General features: G+C 44.4%; 1 protein-coding gene across 1 annotated transcript in view; it reads right to left on the reverse strand.

Moving 5' to 3' along the window:
- Positions 1 to 20,516, reverse strand: part of ENOX1 (ecto-NOX disulfide-thiol exchanger 1) — a 246,523-nt gene that overhangs the window by 56,424 nt on the left and 169,583 nt on the right. Inside the window, exons 10-11 of the mRNA XM_068984510.1 lie at positions 14,908 to 15,015; positions 10,985 to 11,041 (exon numbers count right to left, since the gene is read on the reverse strand). Of these exons, the coding sequence (XP_068840611.1) occupies positions 10,985 to 11,041; positions 14,908 to 15,015 (165 nt within the window). The remainder of the gene's footprint in view (positions 1 to 10,984; positions 11,042 to 14,907; positions 15,016 to 20,516) is intronic.

The raw sequence follows: 20,516 nt of genomic DNA on the forward strand, positions 1-20,516 counted from the left end.
TCCATAGTTTGTTGTGATCCACACAGTCAAAGGCTTTGGCATAGTCAATAAAGCAGAAGTCGATGTTTTTCTGGAACTCTCTTGCTTTTTCGATGATCTAATGAATATTGACAATTTGATATCTGATTCCTCTGCCTTTTCTAAATCCAGCTTGAACATCTGGAAGTTCATGGTTCACCTACTGTTGAAGCCTGGCTTGGAGAATTTTGAGCATTCTTTTGCTAGCGTGTGAGATGGGTGCAATTGTGTGGTAGTCTGAACATTCTTTGGCATTGCCCTTCTTTGGGATTGGAATGAAAATTGACCTTTTCCAGTCCTGTGGCCACTGCTGAGTTTTCCAAATTTGCTGGCATATTGAGTGCAGCACTTTAATAGCATCATCTTTCAGGATTTGCAAGAGCTCAGCAGGAATTTCATCACCTCCACTAGCTTTGTTCGTAGTGATGCTTCCTAAGGCCCACTTGACTTCACATTCCAGGATGTCTGGCTCTAGGTGAGTGATCACACCTGGGGTCATGAAGATCTTTTTTGTATAGTTCTTTGGTGTATTCTTGCCAACTCTTAATATCTTCTGCTTCTGTTAGGTCCATACCATTTCTGTCCTTTATTGTACCTATCTTGGCATGTAATGTTCCCTTGGTATCTCTAATTTTATTGAAGAGATCTCCAGTCTTTCCCATTCTATTGTTTTCCTCTATTTGCACTGATCACTGAGGAAGGCTTTCTTATCTCTCCTTGCTATTGTTTGGAACTCTCCATACAAATGGATGTATCTTTCCTTTTCTCCTTTGCCTTTTGCTTCTCTTCTCTTCTTTTCACAGCTATATGTAAGGCCTCCTCAGAAAACCATTTTGCCTTTTTGCATTTCTTTTTCTTGGGGATGGTCTTGATCACTGCCTCCTGTACAATGTCATGAACCTCTGTCCATAGTTCTTCAGGCACTCTGTCTATCATATCTAATCCCTTGAATCTATTTTTCATTTGTACTGTATAATCATAAAGGATCTATCACTAAATCCCAATTAAGTGGAAAAGCTTCCCCATTTCATAAGTGCTTAAATGGTGGATGAATTAACTAATGCATTGTTAAAGACTAGTCATTACACACTATCTGTGACAGCAAAGACAAAAAACATTTTAAAGTCCCACGGCAGACACATTAAGTAACCTACAGGACACAGGACACCTATGCATGAAGTATTTAAGCAGTCATTAAAAGTCAGAAAGAGAAAATCAAGTGTCATGTATTAACACATATATATGGAATCTAGATGTCTCTAGAAAGCAGAGACATTAGTTTGCCAACAAAGGTCCATCTAGTCAAACCTATGGTTTTTCCAGTAGTCCTGTATGGTATGAGAATTGAACTATAAAGATGAGCACCAAAGAATTGATGCTTTTGAACTGTGGTGTTGGAGAAGACTCTTGAGAGTCCCTTAGACAGCAAGGAGATCCAACTAGTCCATCCTAAAGGAGATCAGTCCTGAATATTCATTGGAAGGACTGATGCTGAAGCTGAGTTTGGCCACCTGATGCAAAGAACTGACTCATCTGAAAGACCCTGATGCTGGGAAAGATTGAAGGCAGGAGAAGGGGATGACAGAGGATGAGATGGCTGGATGGCATCACCGACTCGATGGACATGAGTTTGAGTGAACTCCGGGAGTTGGTGAAAGACAGGGAGACCTGCAGTCCATGAGGCTGAAAAGTGTCAGACATGACTGAGTGACTGAACTGAACTGAGAAAGATGATGCTGATGAACCTATCTACAGGGCACTGGTGGAGACACAGACACAGGGAAGAGACTTGCGGACACAGTGGGGAAGGAGGGGGGGACAAGCTGAGAGAGCAGCGCTGAAAGGTGTGTATCACCATGTGCAAAAGACACAACCAGTGGGAATTGGTGTGTGACTCAGGGAACTCAAAACTGGCGCTCTGTGGCAACCTAGAGGGGAGGGAGGTGGGAGGGAGGCTCACAAGGGTGGGGGTCTGTGTATAACTATGGCTGACTCATGTTGGTGTATAGCAAAAACCAACACCGCGTTGTAAAGCAATTGTCCTCCAATTAAAAGTATAATGAATTAAAAACACAGAAATGTCACATTAAGAAAATCTCTTTGATAACATGGGAGAATGCTCATGATTCACCATAAAAAATAAATGTAGGCTGTAAAACTGCCCATATGGTAAACTGTAAATCTGGTAAAAGTGTGTATGTGTGTACACGAACATAGCTGTAGGAAACACAAAGAAGTGTGAATACTCATTTCTGAGTCGTAAGATTGCAGGTGGTTGTATTCTCTGTATTTTCTTGCACTTTCCACATTTTCCACAAAAAGAAAAGCTCTTTTAAGTTAACATTTGTGTGTGTGTATATTGGATCTATAAAAGTTACTAACCTTTCATTCTAAACAATTGCTTTTGCTTCTACGTCACATAGGATTATCATTAACCGTTTGGGGGAAGAGTATTTGTTTCCAAAATGGAAACTTTGGTTTCAGATCTTGGCATCAGGTATAAAACTATCATGTCTGTATCAGACTATTTCACTTAGTACTGAAATTTATATCTCCTTTGGCTGTTTCTAACTTGACCTGGGGGAAAGGGTGTTTTCACTTCCCCAAATCCAACCTGTCGGCTTTATTAAACATGTGCCAATCCTATTAGAGCTGACTCATTGGAAAAGACTCTGATGCTAGGAAAGATTGAAGGCAAAAGGAGAAGAAGGCGGCAGAGGATGAGATGGTTGGATGGCATCACCGATTCAATGGACACGAACTTGGGCAAACTCTGGGAGATAGTGAGGGACAGGGAGGCCTGGCGTGTGTTGCAATCCAGGGGGTCGCAAAGAGTTGGACACGACCTAACGACTGACCACCACCACAAACAATCCTATTACATGCTCCAAATCCTCTAATGGCCAGGCAGGTCCTCAGAGCTCCCATCCCTGACAAAAAGGACCAACTGCAGCACCAGCTCCATCTGCAGAAATGCAGGGCATACTTGGCAGGAACGGTCCTGGTAAGGAGACCTCTCGAGTGTTTGCCAGAAACAAAAGCTCAAACCCTGAAGTCAGCTTCGGTCTATCCTGACAGCAGCTCCCTTTCTCATCCTTCCCTGGAGCTCTGCAGGTGTTGGGGAGTGGGTATACAAATAGAGTCTCCTCCCACCATCAATTCTTTCCAAGAGGGCTGGGTTGGGATGGGTGTAGGTTCTTTCAGAAGGAATTTTGGATTTCACAGCAAATGGAATGGCAGAAGGCTAATTCACCAAAACAAAACGTCATCAACTAGCTGCATGCGGGCAGGAGAGTAGAGGCGGGGAAGTTAGCTGCAGCAGGAGAAAAGCAACGTTACAGAGGCTGTGACTGGAGGAAGGGGCTGGATTTTGGCTGTGAACATTTAATATGTGAACAGGGACATATCTTGTAGGATAAAGCAAATATTAGGTTTCCCAGTGGCGCCAGTGGTAAAGAACCCGCCTGCCAATACAGGAGACTGAGAGATGCGGGTTTGATTCCTGGGTTGGGAAGAACCCCTGGAGGAGGGGCCTGGCAACCCACTCCAGTATTCTTGCCTGGAGAATTCCATGGACAGAGGGGTCTGGTGGGCTGTGGTTCATAGAGTTGCAAAGAGTCGGACATAAGTGAAGCAACTTAGCATGCAACGCACGTCCAGAGCAAGGGTGACCTCAGGCAGCTACAGCTGTGGGCCCATTTCTCCCTGAAGGAAGACAAAGTGGCTACTGATTTTCCAGTTGAGCTTTTCAGGGGTTTCAAAGCCCCCTATATACTCACGCATGGTGCCCTATGCCCACCAGAGTCTCCTCCCCATGGACCCAATCCTTCCAAGAAAGGTCTTATCTCCAGAGAGTTTATGAAAACATGCCAACTAGCTACCTCAAGCCCGTTCACTATTTGCACTGCGATATCAGCCCGAAGGCAGGAGGAGAAGGGAACGACAGATGACGAGATGGTTGGACGGCATCACCGACTCAATGGACATGAGTTTAAGGAAGTTTCAGGAGAAGGCAAAGGACAGGGAAGCCTGGCGTGCTGCAGTCCATGGGGTCACAAAGAGACATGACTGAGCGACTGAACAACGACAGTCGACCTGAAGGTGGAGAGTGAGTCTTGATGGAATGAGACAGAGAGAAAGTGAGTTTTGTTAAGAGCAGGGTATGATGACAGCATCAGCTCCAAGCAGGGCAGGAACCAGGTCTATAGCAGTCACCGACGGATCTCCAGAACCCAGCATCGCACCTGGCGCGTGGAAGGATGGGGCAGTACTAACAGCCAGTACTTCCTGGCCACATCAGCACTGCTCAGCTCTGCTCACAGGAACTCTGCAAGGTAGCTGCGATCAGTACCTTCATCTTCCATGTGAATTAAATGGCGGTGCAGGGCGCCATGTATGGCTCAGGGTCTCCCAGACAGTAAATGACAGAACCAGGACTAAAGCCAGGCTGCTTGGCACCCAGCTCTGCTCCTAACCTCCACACTCTCCTGCCTCCTTCAATGAACACTTGATTTACTGAGTCAAAAAGGGGTGGAAGGTGAAGTCAGACAAAGACAAACATAATATGATCCCTCATATGGGGAATCTAATTTTTTCTTTAAAAAATGACACAAATGAACTTATTTACAAAACAGAAATAGATTCACAGATATTGAAAACAAACTTACGGGTTATCAAAGGGAAAACATGGTGGGTATAAATCAGGAGCTTCGGATGAACATACATCATGCCGGTGCTCAATCATGTCTGACTCTTTTGCAACCCCATGGAGTGGAGCCCTCCAGGCTCTTCTGTCCATGGGATTCTCCAGGCAAGAATCCTGGGGTGGGTTGCCATCTCCTCCTCCAGGGGATCTTCCCAACCCAGGGATCAAACCCATGTCGCCAGCATCTCCTGCACTGCCAGGCAGATTCTTTTACCACTGACCCCGCTGGGGAGCCCTGAATGTACATACCACCATATATAAGATGGATAACCAACACGGATCTACCATATAGTACACGGAACTCTACTCAAGGTTTTCTGATGACCTATATGAGAAAGGAATCTAAAAGAGAATGAAGACATGTATATGGATAACTGAATCAGTTTGTTGTACTCCTGAAACTAACACAATGTTAGGAAACCAACTACACTATAATAATTTTTTTTAAAGGGATGGAAGCCTGTGTTGGAACACAAACTGAGGGACTCTGTATGGCGCAGGGTGAGAAGAAGGACACGCAGGCGCTGGAAGGACCGTGATGTCTGTCTGCAGTCTCTCCGCTGGGGTCTGCCAGGCACACGCTCCCTGGGCTGGTGCCCCAGCTCCCACCCATGGAGCCTGTGGAACGGGGTGGAACGGGGGCTGAGGGGTTCCTTCCTGTCTTCTCTTCTCCTCTTCCAGTTCAAGAGCAGGGCCCCCCAAGAGCGGGCGGGAAGTTGTTATGGGAGGAAAGGGCAGAGCCCGAGTTGTCTCTGCCCTTTGAGACTAGGGTCCCAGTTTCCCGTGGGTTTTTTCTTTCTCTTTTGCCTTGTTTAATACCTCAGCATGTATGCTTTCTCTCTCATGCTTATGCACCTGAAAGATGAGAGCACTCCCTGAACCTGGGCCCAGGACTCGGCACTAGCAGAACTCCGCCACGCAGTACACACCATTAGAATACCTGGTGAACAGTGGCTGTCTGCTCGGACACGCAAACCTGAAGAACGTCCTTCACACAGCAGCTCTTTCAGACATGCCTCACATCTTTACTTGGGCACACTGAGGATTCACTTTCTTGTAGACGCAACGTGAAAAGCTGAAAAATCTTTTCTCTTTTGTGTCTTTTAGTTTTTGGGATGGGAAAGGTATTCCACTTGATGGTGGTAACCTTCAACACCACAAATTCAAACTCTTTGCAGACTGCCAGTGATTTCTCTATCTCCAGTGTGTGAGCCTGAAGCAGGCAAACAGAGGTTGGGAGCAGCAGCTTGGCTGGAACAGACACAAAGAGGGAGGAGAAAAAAAATTCATGGGAAGGGACTCCTCTGGCTGTCCAGTGGTTAAGACCCTGTGCATCCAAAGTAGGGGGCGCAGGTTCGATCCCTGGTCAGGGAACAGAGATCCCACAAGCTGTGTGGTGTGGCCAAACAAAAACAAAACAAAATTCATGGAGCACCTTGAGAATAAATTGTTCTGTATACATTGCTGACTTAAGTAGCCACTTTATTCAATCCCTCTTACTCTGACAGCCTTTCTCTCTCTCTTGACCCTTCCACCAAACGTATGTATGTAAGGATCATAGCTGACGACGGGATGCCTCTGGGAGGCATTTGGGAGGAAGGTTGTTAAAAAAGATGCAAGATGAGGGCAGATATTAAATTCTTTTAATTCAATAAACCAATAGTAATAATTTAATTTGAGATTCTATTTTTTAAAGTGAGATTTTAGTATCTGTTAGATATAACGAGCTGGGACCAGGTTAGTTATTCAGCAATCCTAGGAATTAAGAGAGAGCTGAGAGGAAAAAAAAATCATAGCTTGGGCTTTTAGGAAAGAAAATTGGTTCTGGAATAACTGAAATCTCTAAAGGATCTGTGCTAAAGGCTAGTTTTAAACTTCAGTGTACTTATACAAATCCAGTTTCAAATATAGGGAAAAACCTATTTCAAATCCCAAACACAGTTCTCTTAGAGAAAAGGCCTTGGCAATCGATCTGTTTCTGGTGCTAATGCTTGTAGATTAGTTGTCAGAGTCTTTTTTCTTGTGGGCACGAGCCTACAGAAGGTCTTGTGCGTGGGACAAGGGTGGGCATTGCTAGGGTGCCTCTGCTTGGGGACTTCTACAATACTGAAGGAGGTGTCGGTCAGATACTGTCGTTGCTCCAGAAGACACGAGAATGACAGGAAGAGTATAAGTGACTGCTGACTCTTCAAGCAGCCAGTGCCCCATGAGCTTGGCTCTTGAGGTTAAACTGGCCATACGAGATTCCATGTATCTTTGAGCGGATCCCTTTAGGATGACTGATGGATATGATCTGTGTGCACCTGCCAAGCTAATATTCTTTCTATAAAAAAAAAAATGTGATTTATTTAGTTAGTTTTGGCTGTGCTGGGTCTTCATTGCTGCTCAGCTTTTACCCAGTTGTGGCAAGTGGGGGGCTACTCTCTAGTTGTGGCGTGCGGGCTCCAGGCTGCCAGGGCCTCAGCAGTTGCACCTCCTGGGCCCTGGAGCACAGCCTCAATAGTTGTGGTGCTTAGTTGCCTTGCAGTATGTGGGATCTTCCTGGACCAGGGACCGAACCCGTGTCTCTCACACTGGCAGGCAGATTCTTTACCCCTGAGCCACCAGGGAAGCTCTCACCCTAACATTCTGAACGCCCAGCAGTTCCATGAGGTCCGAATCTCCCTGCCAGACTTTGCAACACAGTTCTTAATGTACAGAATCCTCCAGAAACAAACAGGAGCAATGCAGACCAAGATTTATGGGCGTGTAAATCATGGCATTTTTTATAATGTTAAAAAAAAATGAGAAGTTAAAAGCCTAACACATCAGGCATGCGGTTCAATTAGTTCATGTCTCCATTCTACAGCCATTAAGAACCATGCTTTTGAGGAACATTTGTTGACATGAAAAATATTCATGGTATAATGAGAAATCAGAAAGGTATAAAACAGAAGACACTATGAAATCATATTTATTTCTTCTTTTTCTTAATGGTTTTCCCCCTCTGGTCATATACATGCACGTGACTGAGAAGAATGAAAACAAAATACTGATAGTGACTATTTCTGAGTAATGAGATCCTTTTCTCTACCTTTGTATGTTGCTTAGTCACTCTCTTGTGTCCAACTCTTTTTCGACCCCATGGACTGCAGTCCACCAGGCTCCTCTGTCCATGGGATTTCCCAGACAAGAATACAGAAGTGGGTTGCCATCTCCTTCTCCAGGGGATCTTCCCAACCCACAGACTGAACCCCCGTTTCCTGCTTGGCAGGCGGATTCTTCCCCACTGAGCCACCAGGGAAGCCTCACTACCTACCTTTGTGTTCTTTTCTGTAATTTTCCAGTTTCATACAAAGCTCCTTTTCTAATAAAATATATTGTTTTAAGGAACCAACTGTTAATCTCACAAGGATACCCAGCAAAGCCAGTGCCAGTCCACTATATATTATTAATAAATGATAAATGTACAAAGTTCTTGTCCTTGTATGTGAATAATGATGGTTGAAAAAAAAAATCTATATGCCTTAGTCAATAACCTCTGGGCCAGAAGCTTTAAACCTCATGATCTGCATTAAAATTCAGCATGTCAAAGTATTGCCTACTGTATTAAATACTGCTGATACTGATGCATGAAAAGGGAATTGATACCTGTTGAGAAGGTACTCTGGGCCGGGTGTTTATATATAGCGTTTTGCATAGGTCACTTCTAGATGAGGAAGGTGAAGTTCTAAGAGGTCAAATCAGTGGTTCTGGTCACATGGCTAGTCAGTGATCAAAGTGTATCCAAATCTCAGTCTGACCACAGGGTGAAAACTTCAGATGACACACAGATATTAAAAAAAAAAAAATCTTAAACTATTTTGCTAGTGCTCTGAATGTGGGGCCCAAATAACTACTTTTTGTTTCTCATCTTGTGCTGCAGCCTGAAAGAGGTGCTGGGGAAGCTGCCTAAAGGAGATGGCATGGCAGAAAAGAGAAAGCCAAGGGAACAATCCACCTACAGGGAAGCACCTGAATAAATAGGCGATTTTTACGGTCACAGAAACCAGCCTAGCCCTCTGCCCAGTGACAGAGAAGACAAGCTATTGCTTCCAGGCTCCATCAGTCTGCGAATCTCTCCCCCTCTGCCTCCTCCCGGCAAGGTCCTGCTCCTCCTTCCTACTCGGCCTGTGCAAATAACATCTCTCAATGGTGGTTGATTACAAAGCATGTGTCATGGATTCTAGAGAGGTTAAAAAAATTTTTTTTTCATAATTTTTTATTTTTTGGCCATGCCTCATGGCATGTGGGATCTTAATTCCCTGACTAGGGATCAAACACACACCCCCTGTATTGGAAGCGCAGAGTCTTAACCACTGGACTGCCAGGGAAGTACCTAGAGAGGTATTTTTAAACATTACAACTTCCCTTTAGAGAGGACATCAGACCTTAAAGATGATCTCTTTTCACTTTTTCCATTCAATAATAAATGTCTTTAGACATTTCGTAAGAAAGAGCTTACAGACTAGACATTGTGTCAGGCCTATCTTTCCATGCATCATCCAATTTAATTCCATCAGCAGATGAGTTCATAATCTTAACAACATCCTACGCAGTTAGAACCTCACAATTACTTAGTGGTTCCATATCAAGTATCCCACTTGCTTCCCACAGTAAACCTTAAGGAAGGAGAGGGAGGTGCTATCACCCCATTTGACAGATCAGGAGGTTGAGGCACACTGCCACTTTGCCTGGCTTATTAGATTAGACAGCAGCTTCCTTGAAAGGCACGGAGGGGCTGACTCTGGGGAGGGCGGGAGCGGTGCATGCAAAAATTTTGAAACAGAACAGCAGTGTGTCCCTGGAAGACAGGATCCTGAAAAAGGGTTTTCAGGTAGAGATGGAGTAATCAGACACTGGAGGGTGAAGACAAACGCTGCTTAGGCATTGCCTGTGGAGAGCTCCGGGTAAATGGCTTCCTTCCCTAACTTTCCAGGAGGCCGTGCCTGATTATCCATTACGGATAACAACGACATCTTAACGTTCCCATGTGCCTTAGCTTATTATATCATCATGGGTTTTTGAGGTAGGCTTTGTAGGTAATTTCGCAAATGAAGCTCAGAGGGGTTTAGGAACAGGTTAAGCTGACACAGCGAGGAAGCAGCAAAGTCCGGATTTCAAACCGCATCACATCACATCCACCTCACCTTCCTGTCCATGTGTCTCATCTTGTGTGTTGCCTGCCCACGTGTTCCTTAGCTCATCAGTCTTTTGTTGTGGCTTTTTGAGGGCAGATGGCAAGCCTTATATTTCTTTGTGACCACCCCTCCTGCACTGAGCAGAGCCCCAGGAGACACAGTAGGTTCTCATAAGCATCATATGTCAAGTATCTGTTTGGGAGTAACAAGTTTTCCAGAGGGATTCTTTGGTACGCTGAATGTCAGGCTCTCCACTGCATATAATTAAAACAAGAGTGAACACGAGACGTGTAATTTCTCTCAGCTCCAGCTTTATCAGGCATTCATTACCATGTCTGACTCTGTGTTACGTGAAAAGAACTGCTCAGTAAGCATTTTCTGTGATGAGGCCAGTCAGATACAGACAGACATCAAAGAGATTTCAGAAAAGGCACAAACAAAATCATCAAACATGTGGAGAGACAATGATCTACACGGTGTACTGTTTCATCTGAGACTAAAGAACTTACAAGGCAAATAGAGTACTTGACTAATAGGGAGAAGAAGCTGGGTGCCAAGTGGGATCGGGTACCATTAGCCTCTCTTAAGAGTAAGGATGCACCATGCTACTGATCTGGGTCAGAGACAGAGGGAGGTACACATTCAGGGGTTTTTCTGGGAGAAGGAGTTTGCTTTGAACCCTCTTCAGCACAGCAAGCATTTCACTGTGATGGCTATCACAATCATTTCACTACCATCTTCACTGCCAGGCAAACCTAACAAACACATGCAATACACAACTTATTATCCTGCTGGGTCTCATTCCATTTGCCATCCCAACACCACATTAGTTTACAGCTTTGAAAACATAAAGGGCTCGAATGAATTCATTGAGATTGGAACTTTTATGACAGAGATTAGCTCAAGTACTTCTACGCTGACATTTGGTAACCTAAGCTAATAGTACTTACCCTATTTTATTGTCAAACCACGCATTGGTCATATTGATAAGCTACTGAGAGGTAGGGTTTCTGACTTCCTTTGTGTTAAAAAGTGTCGCCTTCTCATGAGCATTTAATCAACACCAAGCAAGAAAAGCAAATATCAGATTTGGGGTACCTACATTTGTGTCCTCATGGCTGTGGCCATTGGTCTCGACCAACTCCTTGGTACCCTTCAACTGCAGGTTTAAAGAAAAAAAAGAAACAAAACAAAAACCCAAATGAATAAGCAAGCATATCTATTAAGTGCATATCATCCTGTTAACCCTGATTTATCTGAAGCTACACTTCAGAAAACTTCCAACAAGAAAAAAAACAGAAGGAGCACGTAATTCTAACGAGTCTTACTGAAACCAGTTTGAGGCCAATATTTTATGAAACTTGATGGCTGGCAAAAAAATAAATGGGCCTTGGTCATTCTTTTTAAATAATAAGATTAGAAAGCAGTTTCATAGGCATAAAATGTATAAAATTGGTTCTTAAGAATAATAAATGATTTCATTTCCTCGTTGCATTGCTATTAATTTAAACCCTGCAGTGTTTGCAAGTTGCCGCCAGCTAAATGATGTTATACTAATGATTATTCGAGAGTGATGTATTTTCACTTGTTTTAATGCGCTGCGGTGCTACTGTACGCGTCCTCCTAGGGAACCTATTCGAATGACTGACGTGGTTTCTGGAGGCCTACAGGAAGATGCTTTGCTGCTTTTTGGAAAGGAAGAAATGGGACTTCATCTCCTTGGTCACCGAGGCATTAGAAGAAAAGCTGAGATTTTTAACAGTGCACATCTGAAAATGCCCTTCTCTCTGTTCTCTCTCAGAAGGCTTAGGAGTAATCAGTTATCAGGAGATTTCCTGGAAACCTTTAATTGGCATTTTTATTCCAGCCTGACTTGAAGCAAACATGTGGAGACAGAGAACAAGGGCAAAGGTGAGCAGCCTTGAAGCTGTTTGCTGGTATTTCTTCCTGGCTTATTGCACTTCAGAAGCAGCATCTTCAGCACTCTCTTTTTTTTAATGCCTAAAATAAAGCACTCACAGTGCGATATAAATGCTTAAAGTCTGAAAGAAAATAAATGTACCACCACCATGTTTGACTCAGATGTTGGTTCTTTTGGGCTCTGTGTATGTGTCAGCAGGAAAGCTTCTTTGGTTTCTGCAAGGCGATCTCAAACTCTCAGCAAGAAAGCCACCTGCTCTCCAAGCCAAGAGCGGGGCTCTGCCAAAGCCATGGTGATGTGAAGGGGCTGAGGACGGGGCAGCTGACTGCGGATCCAGACCCGTGGAGCTGAAGAAGGCTCACTTCCACATCATCACGCTTGAGAAAGAGACATTCTGTCCAGGAGTCCTCAGGGTGGCAGCACGGATGTTTCCGCACACAACAAGGATGAGGGAGCGCAGGCAACATGTGCGAAACGTGGGAAGCCAAGTGTACCTCGGCAACAGGAAGACCAGTTGGTCAGAGGGCACGAAGGGACTTCAAAACCCCTGCTTTCCGACCTGAGAATTTTCTTTCCATGGGCGGCCCTCACCATCTCCCTCGCTGCTCATCCCGCCTTGCAACTCATGCTTCCGGGAGTTAAGAGCGGGGCTGGCTCTGAAGACGGTTTTGCTGTTTTTTTCAGCGGAAGGAATGGACTCTATTTAAAGCCCTGTCCCACCTTCACATGTTTCCCAGCACAAACACACCCATCGCTCTCCTTCTGCTTAAATAAATTCCATTGTCCTGCTTAGTGTTACTTCACTCTGCCCTGTGTGTGTGTGTGTGAGATCTCACTCCCCATTTGCCTGCTCTCTGCTGTGGGATCCACACGTGTCCTCCTTGCCTGGGGTGGTGGGCTGGCCTCTCCGCCCTCACCAGCCTACCCCCTGTCCCCTCTGGAGCTGCTGTGCACCTCGAGATGGAGAGGTTGGCAACATGTCTGAGGACACCTGGGCTTAAGAAGAGGGTGTCAAAAAGTGAGTGTTAGTCGCTCAGTCGTGTCCAACTCTTTGCGACCTCGTGGACCATAGCCCGCCAGGCTCCTCTGTCCTTGGGATCTCCAAGCAAGAATACTGCAGTGGGTTGCCATGCCCTTCTCCAGAGGATCTTCCCAACCCAGGGATTGAACCCGGGTCTCCCGCATTGCAGGCGGATTCTTTATCATCTGAGCCACCAGGGAAACCCATGCAGAGGTGGATGTGTTTCTAATTGTACGTGTGTGTGTAGGTGGGTGGGTGGTGGCTCTACGGGGACAGAAGGAACATGTCCACTGCCTGCTCTCATCTCTAAGATGACTGATGGGGGCACCAGCTGAGGGGCTCCTGGGAAAACAGCAGCCAACGGGCCCCCTTAGACTTCTGTATTCTCGGGGCCTTTGGTTGAAAAAGAGCCATCCCATTAGCACAGCAGATTTTAAAATGCTTCCTCTTCAGTCATACTTCCTAGGTCTTCAATGATTTTAGCTGTTCTGAATCTCTTGCACATTACCCATTTATCTTTTTTTTTTTTTTTTTTAAGGAATGGAGAATGAAGTGTGATGCTTCACCGAAGCTTATGTGCTCACTGCTCTTTAAAAACGCGTGTCATGACAAGGATATAGCAATGCGATCTGTAAAACTTAGAGTCTATTTCTATGACTGGGGTTTGGACTTCAAATCAACATAAAGGATTGGAGTCCTTTAGAGGCAGAGGAATTCACCCCTCCTCATCCCAGTAAATCAAAGAGACAGGGAGAGAAAACACAAAACGACAAAGCTCAGGGACATGTATGTTTGATCAGGTGCAAATCTGGACCAAATCTGCTCCAGTTTGTTGGAAGCTTTCTCATAATGCAAAGGAAGAAAGAACAGAAGGGAAGAAAGACTGCAGGTCTCTTAGACAGCAGGTCACTGTGAATTTAGTCATCAGTGTTTCCCGGTTCAATCTAACTTCTCCAAAACCATACACAGTCAGACTCAGTCTATGGTACCGAATCTGTCTTAATCACATAAAGATAATGATTAGTTTAAGAAAGGATTTTCCTCCAACGCTAAAAAAACTTATAAACTATCCAATACCTTCAAGGTTCTCTCACAATTCACTGATACTTTTAGAAGAAAGTGACTGAAAATATATTTTCTTGATTTCAAACCATTAAAAAATCATTTGTACAGTGACTGAGTCACAGTGGACTAGGGTCATACTTCCCCAACTTCATAGTTTTTTAAAAAAAATCACTTTTGAAGTGATTTATGTTGTACAAAGGACCTCCTCATATATCATGGTAAGTGAAAATTTTAAAGCAATCTAAATTTGACTACCCCCAAAGGGTTGGGGCTACTACATGTGATTTTTTTCCACCTTCCATTTGCCATTCATTACTTCATGGGCAGCCTGTAAAGGCCAGAAATAGGAAAGTATTTCAGGAACTTGCCTGGCTTCTCCTGTGTAGATAACGGGGCTTAGATTTCACTCAGCTGCCAAGCAATCCATCTTACCCTGCTGTAAGACAATACTTTCAAATCCACTTATCAATGTCAGGCCACACTTTAGTATCAGAGAAAGCCAGGATGAAATGATCAGATTTACAAACTTCATATAAAAGGTCTGTTGCTCACCCTGGCTAGATAAGTGCCCTGATGCATAGGGGAGAGTTTTGTGGGTTTTTTTTTTTTTTTAATGTTGCTATGAATCAGCCTTTTTTATTCAGATGTCTGTAGGAGGACCATGGGCTATGCTAAACTCATTTTCCTCATGATTAGATTTAAGATGAAACTAGCTGCTTGCTCTGAAATTTATCTGCATCGCCAATGTTTTAAAAATTAATCAAAATTCATCTGTCTTCTGGAAGAAAGTTTCACAGATCGCTGGAAGGCTTGAATGGCCTAAGAGGTACCAAAGTGAGAAGAGAGATGCTGGAGATAAGATTAAAAATCCCACGCAGCAAAGCTGGGAGGTTGGGATGGTCTAGGCTAATCCTACTAGAGATTAACTTCATCCAGTGTTTGCGCATGCGTCAAACACGGGGAAGCGTGTGTCTGTGTTTGAACTGATTCGTGGGTCGGAGCTGTGGCTTTCACTTACTTGTTCCTGGAGGACTTTGAGCAATGCTTGCGTGTGTGACTGCTCTTCCTTTGCTTGCTCCAGTTCTGACTTTTTGTTGTTCAACTCCTCCTGGATGGTCAGCAATTGCTGTGAAATTAAAGGATGTTTACGATAAGATAGCAGGCCAACTGGAATATTGTAAGATAATCAGAACATCCATTCCAAAACACAAGAAAAAATTTTGTGCATGCCTTAAAGTGTAATCTGGACTTCAGCTGACTTTTTAAAATGTGCATTTCACATAGGGTAATGAGCATGCAGTTAAGGCCACAGCCTCAGGCTGTTGGTGACACTGATGCACAATGCTTGTGTCAGTGTCTGTGAGGGCACCTTTGTTTCCCTTTGAACAGATGCACATTTATAAAAATAATGCATGTTAGGTAGGAAGTTAGGCATGAGCAACCAGGGGTGCCCTAGCCAGAAAGGATGCAAGCTGATCTCTAAACCCCATCCCAGAGGCACCCAGGAGAGCTCAGAGATGTGCTGCAAAATAACCAGGGAGACTTTTCCACCTCCTGAACATGTGCCCTAGCACACAGGGGATACAAACTAACCACAGGCGCCTCCTCTAGTAACCTTAGGCAGCTAGGAGCCCATTAAGGGTTCATGAATATTCTACACATATATGCATCTGATTGTAACAGACTCAATTATGAGATGACATACACAACAGAACCTGCTGTTATATAACTTGCGATTGTCAATCAGCCTTGCTGCTGCTGCTGCTGCTAAGTCGCTTCAGTTGTGTCCGACTCTGTGCGACCCCATAGACGGCAGCCCACCAGGCTCCCCCGTCCCTGGGATTCTCCAGGCAAGAACACTGGAATGGGTTGCCATTTCCTTCTCCAATGCATGAAAGTGATAAGTCAAAGTGAAGTCACTCAGTCGTGTCCGACTCTTAGCGACCCCACGGACTGCAGCCCACCAGGCTCCTCTGTCCATGGGATCTTCCAGGCAAGAGTACTGGAGTGGGGTGCCACTGCCTTCTCCAATCAGCCTTGAGCCTATGCCTATTTGCATTCCCTTCCATTGACCGGTGGTGGGTACAAGCCCTGTTTTGCACAGGGCACAACCAAAGGAGGAAACAGGAAGTACAAAGAGGGGGAAGACAGGAGGTCTTGGGAGAGGACTATGACTCCTTTAGGGTTGGCCTGCTGCCGTGTCTTGGGGACTATCTGTCTGATAAAATATCTGTTTCCTTGAGCTGTAACTTGTCTGTTGTTTTAAACCCTTTAGTCCATTGTTCCAAATGTTTGTTGTGACAAGAACCAAGGAAGCAAAATAAACCAACCTGACATGCAGAATCATGGTAAGAAATGAGAACATTGATAACTGAAGAAATTACATTAAAAGAAAAAAAAAAACACTGAAAATAATTAGTCCACGCTCAAGGTTACATCAGTTTACATTGGACCCTACAGCTAGCTTTAGAGTAGCTCTGTAAAGCCGCTTCGCCAGGTGGCTGGGGCCACAAACAAGACTTTTACTTTCTCTGTTATGACGGTGATGTTTTATTAGATCAGCAGGACTCAGGTCCAAACTGCAATCAATATATCAGCTGAGAAAACTGCTGATATAAGCTGTCAAAACACTCAGCTATGGCCTGCACTGCTATTTGGAAGCAGGGCACGGAAGGCATTGCTGGAAGCTTGAGCGGTCCTTGCCCCCATCAACTGTATCTCACGCAGAGGCTCACCTGGCCTGCCAGGAGGATGGGGCTGCCCAGCGCTAATTCTCTGTAAAGCAGTTCTCTGTTAATATAGACACAGGCTGGAGAACACATTCAAGAGCTTCCAAACAGGCCCTGGAAACAGTGTGTCTATTCAGAGCTTCTTGACAACAGAGGGCTAGTTTGCAAAGACAAACGTGGGTTTCTTCTGCTCCGGCACAAAACAAGTGGTGCCCTAATGACATGGAAATGTCAGTGCGTAGTCATCTCCACGCCAAGGCTGCTGCTTCTGGGGCTTGACAAGCTGGCTGCAGAGCTGCCTGGCCAGTTCTGAACTACCAAGGCTGGAATAAACACTGGCACTGGATTCCTGGGGCTTAAACCTACCAACTGGAAGGATTAAATCAAATCTTCAAATCCGCTAGTTTAGGGGGTATGTTGAAGACAGGAAGCGCTCAGAAAAACACACTGTATCTTAACCCCTGGGCTTGCTTGTCCTGGCCCCTCACCTGGTGCGGGATATAGATTTAAATATAAACAGTGATTTCCCTGTAGTTTTGAAAACACTCAGTGCTTCTTATTTCACCACCTGCCCCTATCATACATTGCCCATATGAGGCAATACACACAGCCCACACAGGCTCCCTTTAGACGGTATGTGGCTTAATTGTGCACCAATTGATTACAGTGCAGAAACCAGGGGGCCATATTGTACTTTGGCACCATGACAAGTAATGAAAATAACCCTTTCCAAATGGTGGGGAATGATCCTGTTTCCTTATTCTCATTCACCAGCCCCAGAATGGTTCTGAAGGGATCTGGTGCTCTGACTTCCATGATGCTGAGCGGATTTTTTGTGTCATTAGACAATTTCGAATCCAATCCTGAAGACTCCTTAAAAAATGAGCCGAATGGAGGACAGGGAATTATCTTCAACAGCTCCTGTTCACTCACTGCTGTAAGCGAAGTAGCACAATTTAGAAACAATTGATGTCTGGCTGCAGGGGGGCTGGCCACACTAAGGACGGCGCCCCTGGACAATGGAAAGCCAGGCACCCATTAAAAATGAAGTTACACAAGTGTCTCTGGACACAGAAGGAACTCATAATATACCGTTCCCTGCATGAGGGCTTCACTGAATTTTGCAAAACAAAAAAGCATCTGGATATTGTCTGTAGGTGAGTAGGTTCATGGATCTTTCTGTTAGTCTGGCTTATAATTTTCTGGTAAGTCTGGTAAGGAGCAGACACTGCTTTAGTAATAAGAAAAAGAAAAGCAAATGAACTTAATTAAGGTTGAGGAAACGACAAAGAGGAAAACTACTTGGACACAACTCTCAGGTGTCATTACCAACACTGTGAATAAGAGGCGAGAACTCTACTGGAGTCTGCCATTTCACCTACACGTTACAACACTGCTTGATTCAAAACATGACTAGTGTGTGCATGTATGCATGCGTGTGCACACACACACACACACACACACACACACACACACACACACACTCACTCTCTCTCTCTCTCTCTCCCTTCCCTGGACCTCACTTCCCAGGTTAGCATCTATCTTATCTCATTCTTCCGTGGAATCATGGAATTAAATTAAATTTTTAATTTAAATTGTAATTTCAATTTAATTTTTTAAATCAAAAAGTGTGATTCCAAGGAATCATCTGCATTTCCTTCTCTTCTCATATGCAGGAAACTGTTTTTAATTTCTTTTTTATTTGAATGTGTTTTTCCAAAATATATACTGTTATCTTATGGGTATGCAATTGCATGTAAGTGGCTGTGCCATGTTTCTTGTTTACTATGTTTTTTACTAACCACTATTCCTTTAAGATAACCACGCTGATATGTATCTATCTCTAACTACTGCCTCTGGTGGCTGCGTAATAGTCTATGGGGTATGTCCACCCAGGTATACCTATTCTGCTTTCCCAGTGAAGCCCACTCAGATTACCCCCATTTCTTGCCCCGTCAGGGCTACAGTGGGAGATGCTGGTGCTTGTCCCTCTGGACCTGTGGGAGACTTTCCCTGGTGTGTATCCAGCAGTGGATCTGCTGGTTCACAGGACGTGCTTGAGGATTTCACTGCCAAAGCGGCTTTACAGAATGGCTGTACAGTCTCCCGCTCACCAGTGCTGGATGAGTTACTGTGCCCACACTTTACATTACCTAGCCTTCTAACATCTGTCAGTCTAATAATATCAAGATTCTTCATCTTTTAAAATCATTTCATACTCTCTCTGATCCCCTGTGATTTTAGGCTTTACTTCCACATGAATAATCTGGGTTTAGAAAAGGCAGAGAAGCCAGGGATCAAATTGCCAACATCCGTTGGATCATAGAAAAAGCACGAGAATTCCAGAAAAACATCTACTTTTGCTTCACTGACTATGCAAAAGTCTTTGTGTGGATCACAACTGTGGAAAATTTTTAAAGAGATGGAAGTATCAGACCACCTTACCTGTCTCCTCAGAAACCTGTATGAGGGTCGAGAAGCAAGAGTTAGAACCAGACATGGAACAATGGACTGCTTCAAAACTGGGAAAGGAGTATGACAAGGCTGCATATTGTCACCCTGTTTATTTAACTTACATGCAGAGTATATCATGCAAAATGCTGCACTGGATGACTCTCAAGCTGGAATCAGGACTGCTGGGAGAAATATCAACAACCTCAGATATGCAGATGATACCATTCTAATGGCAGAAAGTGAAGACAAATTAAAGAGCCTCTTGATGAAGGTGAAAGAGGAGAGTGAAAAGCTGGCTTAAAACTCAACATTAAAAAAACTAAGATCATGACATCTGGTCCCATCAGTACATGGCAAACAGAAGGGGAAAAAGTAGAAACAGTGACAGATTTTATTTTCTTGGGCTCCAAAACCACTGCAGATGGTGACTGCAGCCATGAAATTGATGCTTGCTCCTTGGAAGAAAGCAGAGACATCACTTTGCTGACAAAGATCCATATAGCCAAAGCTATGGTTTTTCCAGTAGTCATGTATGGATATGACAGTTGGACCATACAGAAGGCTGAAGAATTGATGGACCATAAAGATGGATATGACAGTTGATAGATATAAAGTTCTGAAGAATTGATGCTTTTGAATGGTGGTGCTGGAGAAGACTCTTGAAAGTCCCTTGGACTGCAAGGAGATCTAACCAGTCAATTCCAAAGGAAATCAACCTTTAGTATTCACTGAAGTTCTAATACTTTGGCCACCTGATCCGAAGGGCCGACTCACTGGAAAAGACCCTGATGCTGGGGAAGATTGAGGGCAAAAGGAGAAGAGGGTGGCAGAGGATGTGATGATTAGATAGCATCACTGGATATAAATTTGAGCAAACTCCAGGAGATAGTAAAGGACAGGGAAGCCTGGTATGCTGCAGTCCATGGGGTCTCAAAGAGTTGGACACGACTTACTGATTGAACACACACACACAGTGTGTATACATCAATGCTAGTCTCTAAATTTGCCCCAGCCTCCCCTCCCCCACCTAGGACCACATGTCTGTTCTCTACGGCTGCATCCCTATTCCTGCCACACAAAGAGGTCCATCTGTACCATTCTTCATAAAAAGCAGAGACATTACTTTACTGACAAAGGTCCGTCTAGTCAAAGCTATGGTTTTTCCAGTGGTCATGTATGGATGTGAGAGTTGGACCATAAAGAAAGCTGAGCACCAAAGAATTGATGCTTTTGAACTGTGGTGTTGGAGAAGACTCTTGAGAGTCCCTTGGACTGCAAGGAGATCCAACCAGTCCATCCTAAAGGAAATCAGTCCTGAGTATTCATTGGAAAGACTGAAGCTGAAGCTGAAACTCCAATACTTTGACCACCTGATGTGAAGAACTGACTCATCTGAAAAGACCCTGATGCTGGGAAAGTTTGAAGGCCGGAGGAGAAGGGGACG

The sequence above is a fragment of the Capricornis sumatraensis genome, chromosome 12 (genome assembly GCF_032405125.1).
Source record: "Capricornis sumatraensis isolate serow.1 chromosome 12, serow.2, whole genome shotgun sequence".
In the NCBI taxonomy this organism is placed as follows: Eukaryota; Metazoa; Chordata; class Mammalia; order Artiodactyla; family Bovidae; genus Capricornis; species Capricornis sumatraensis.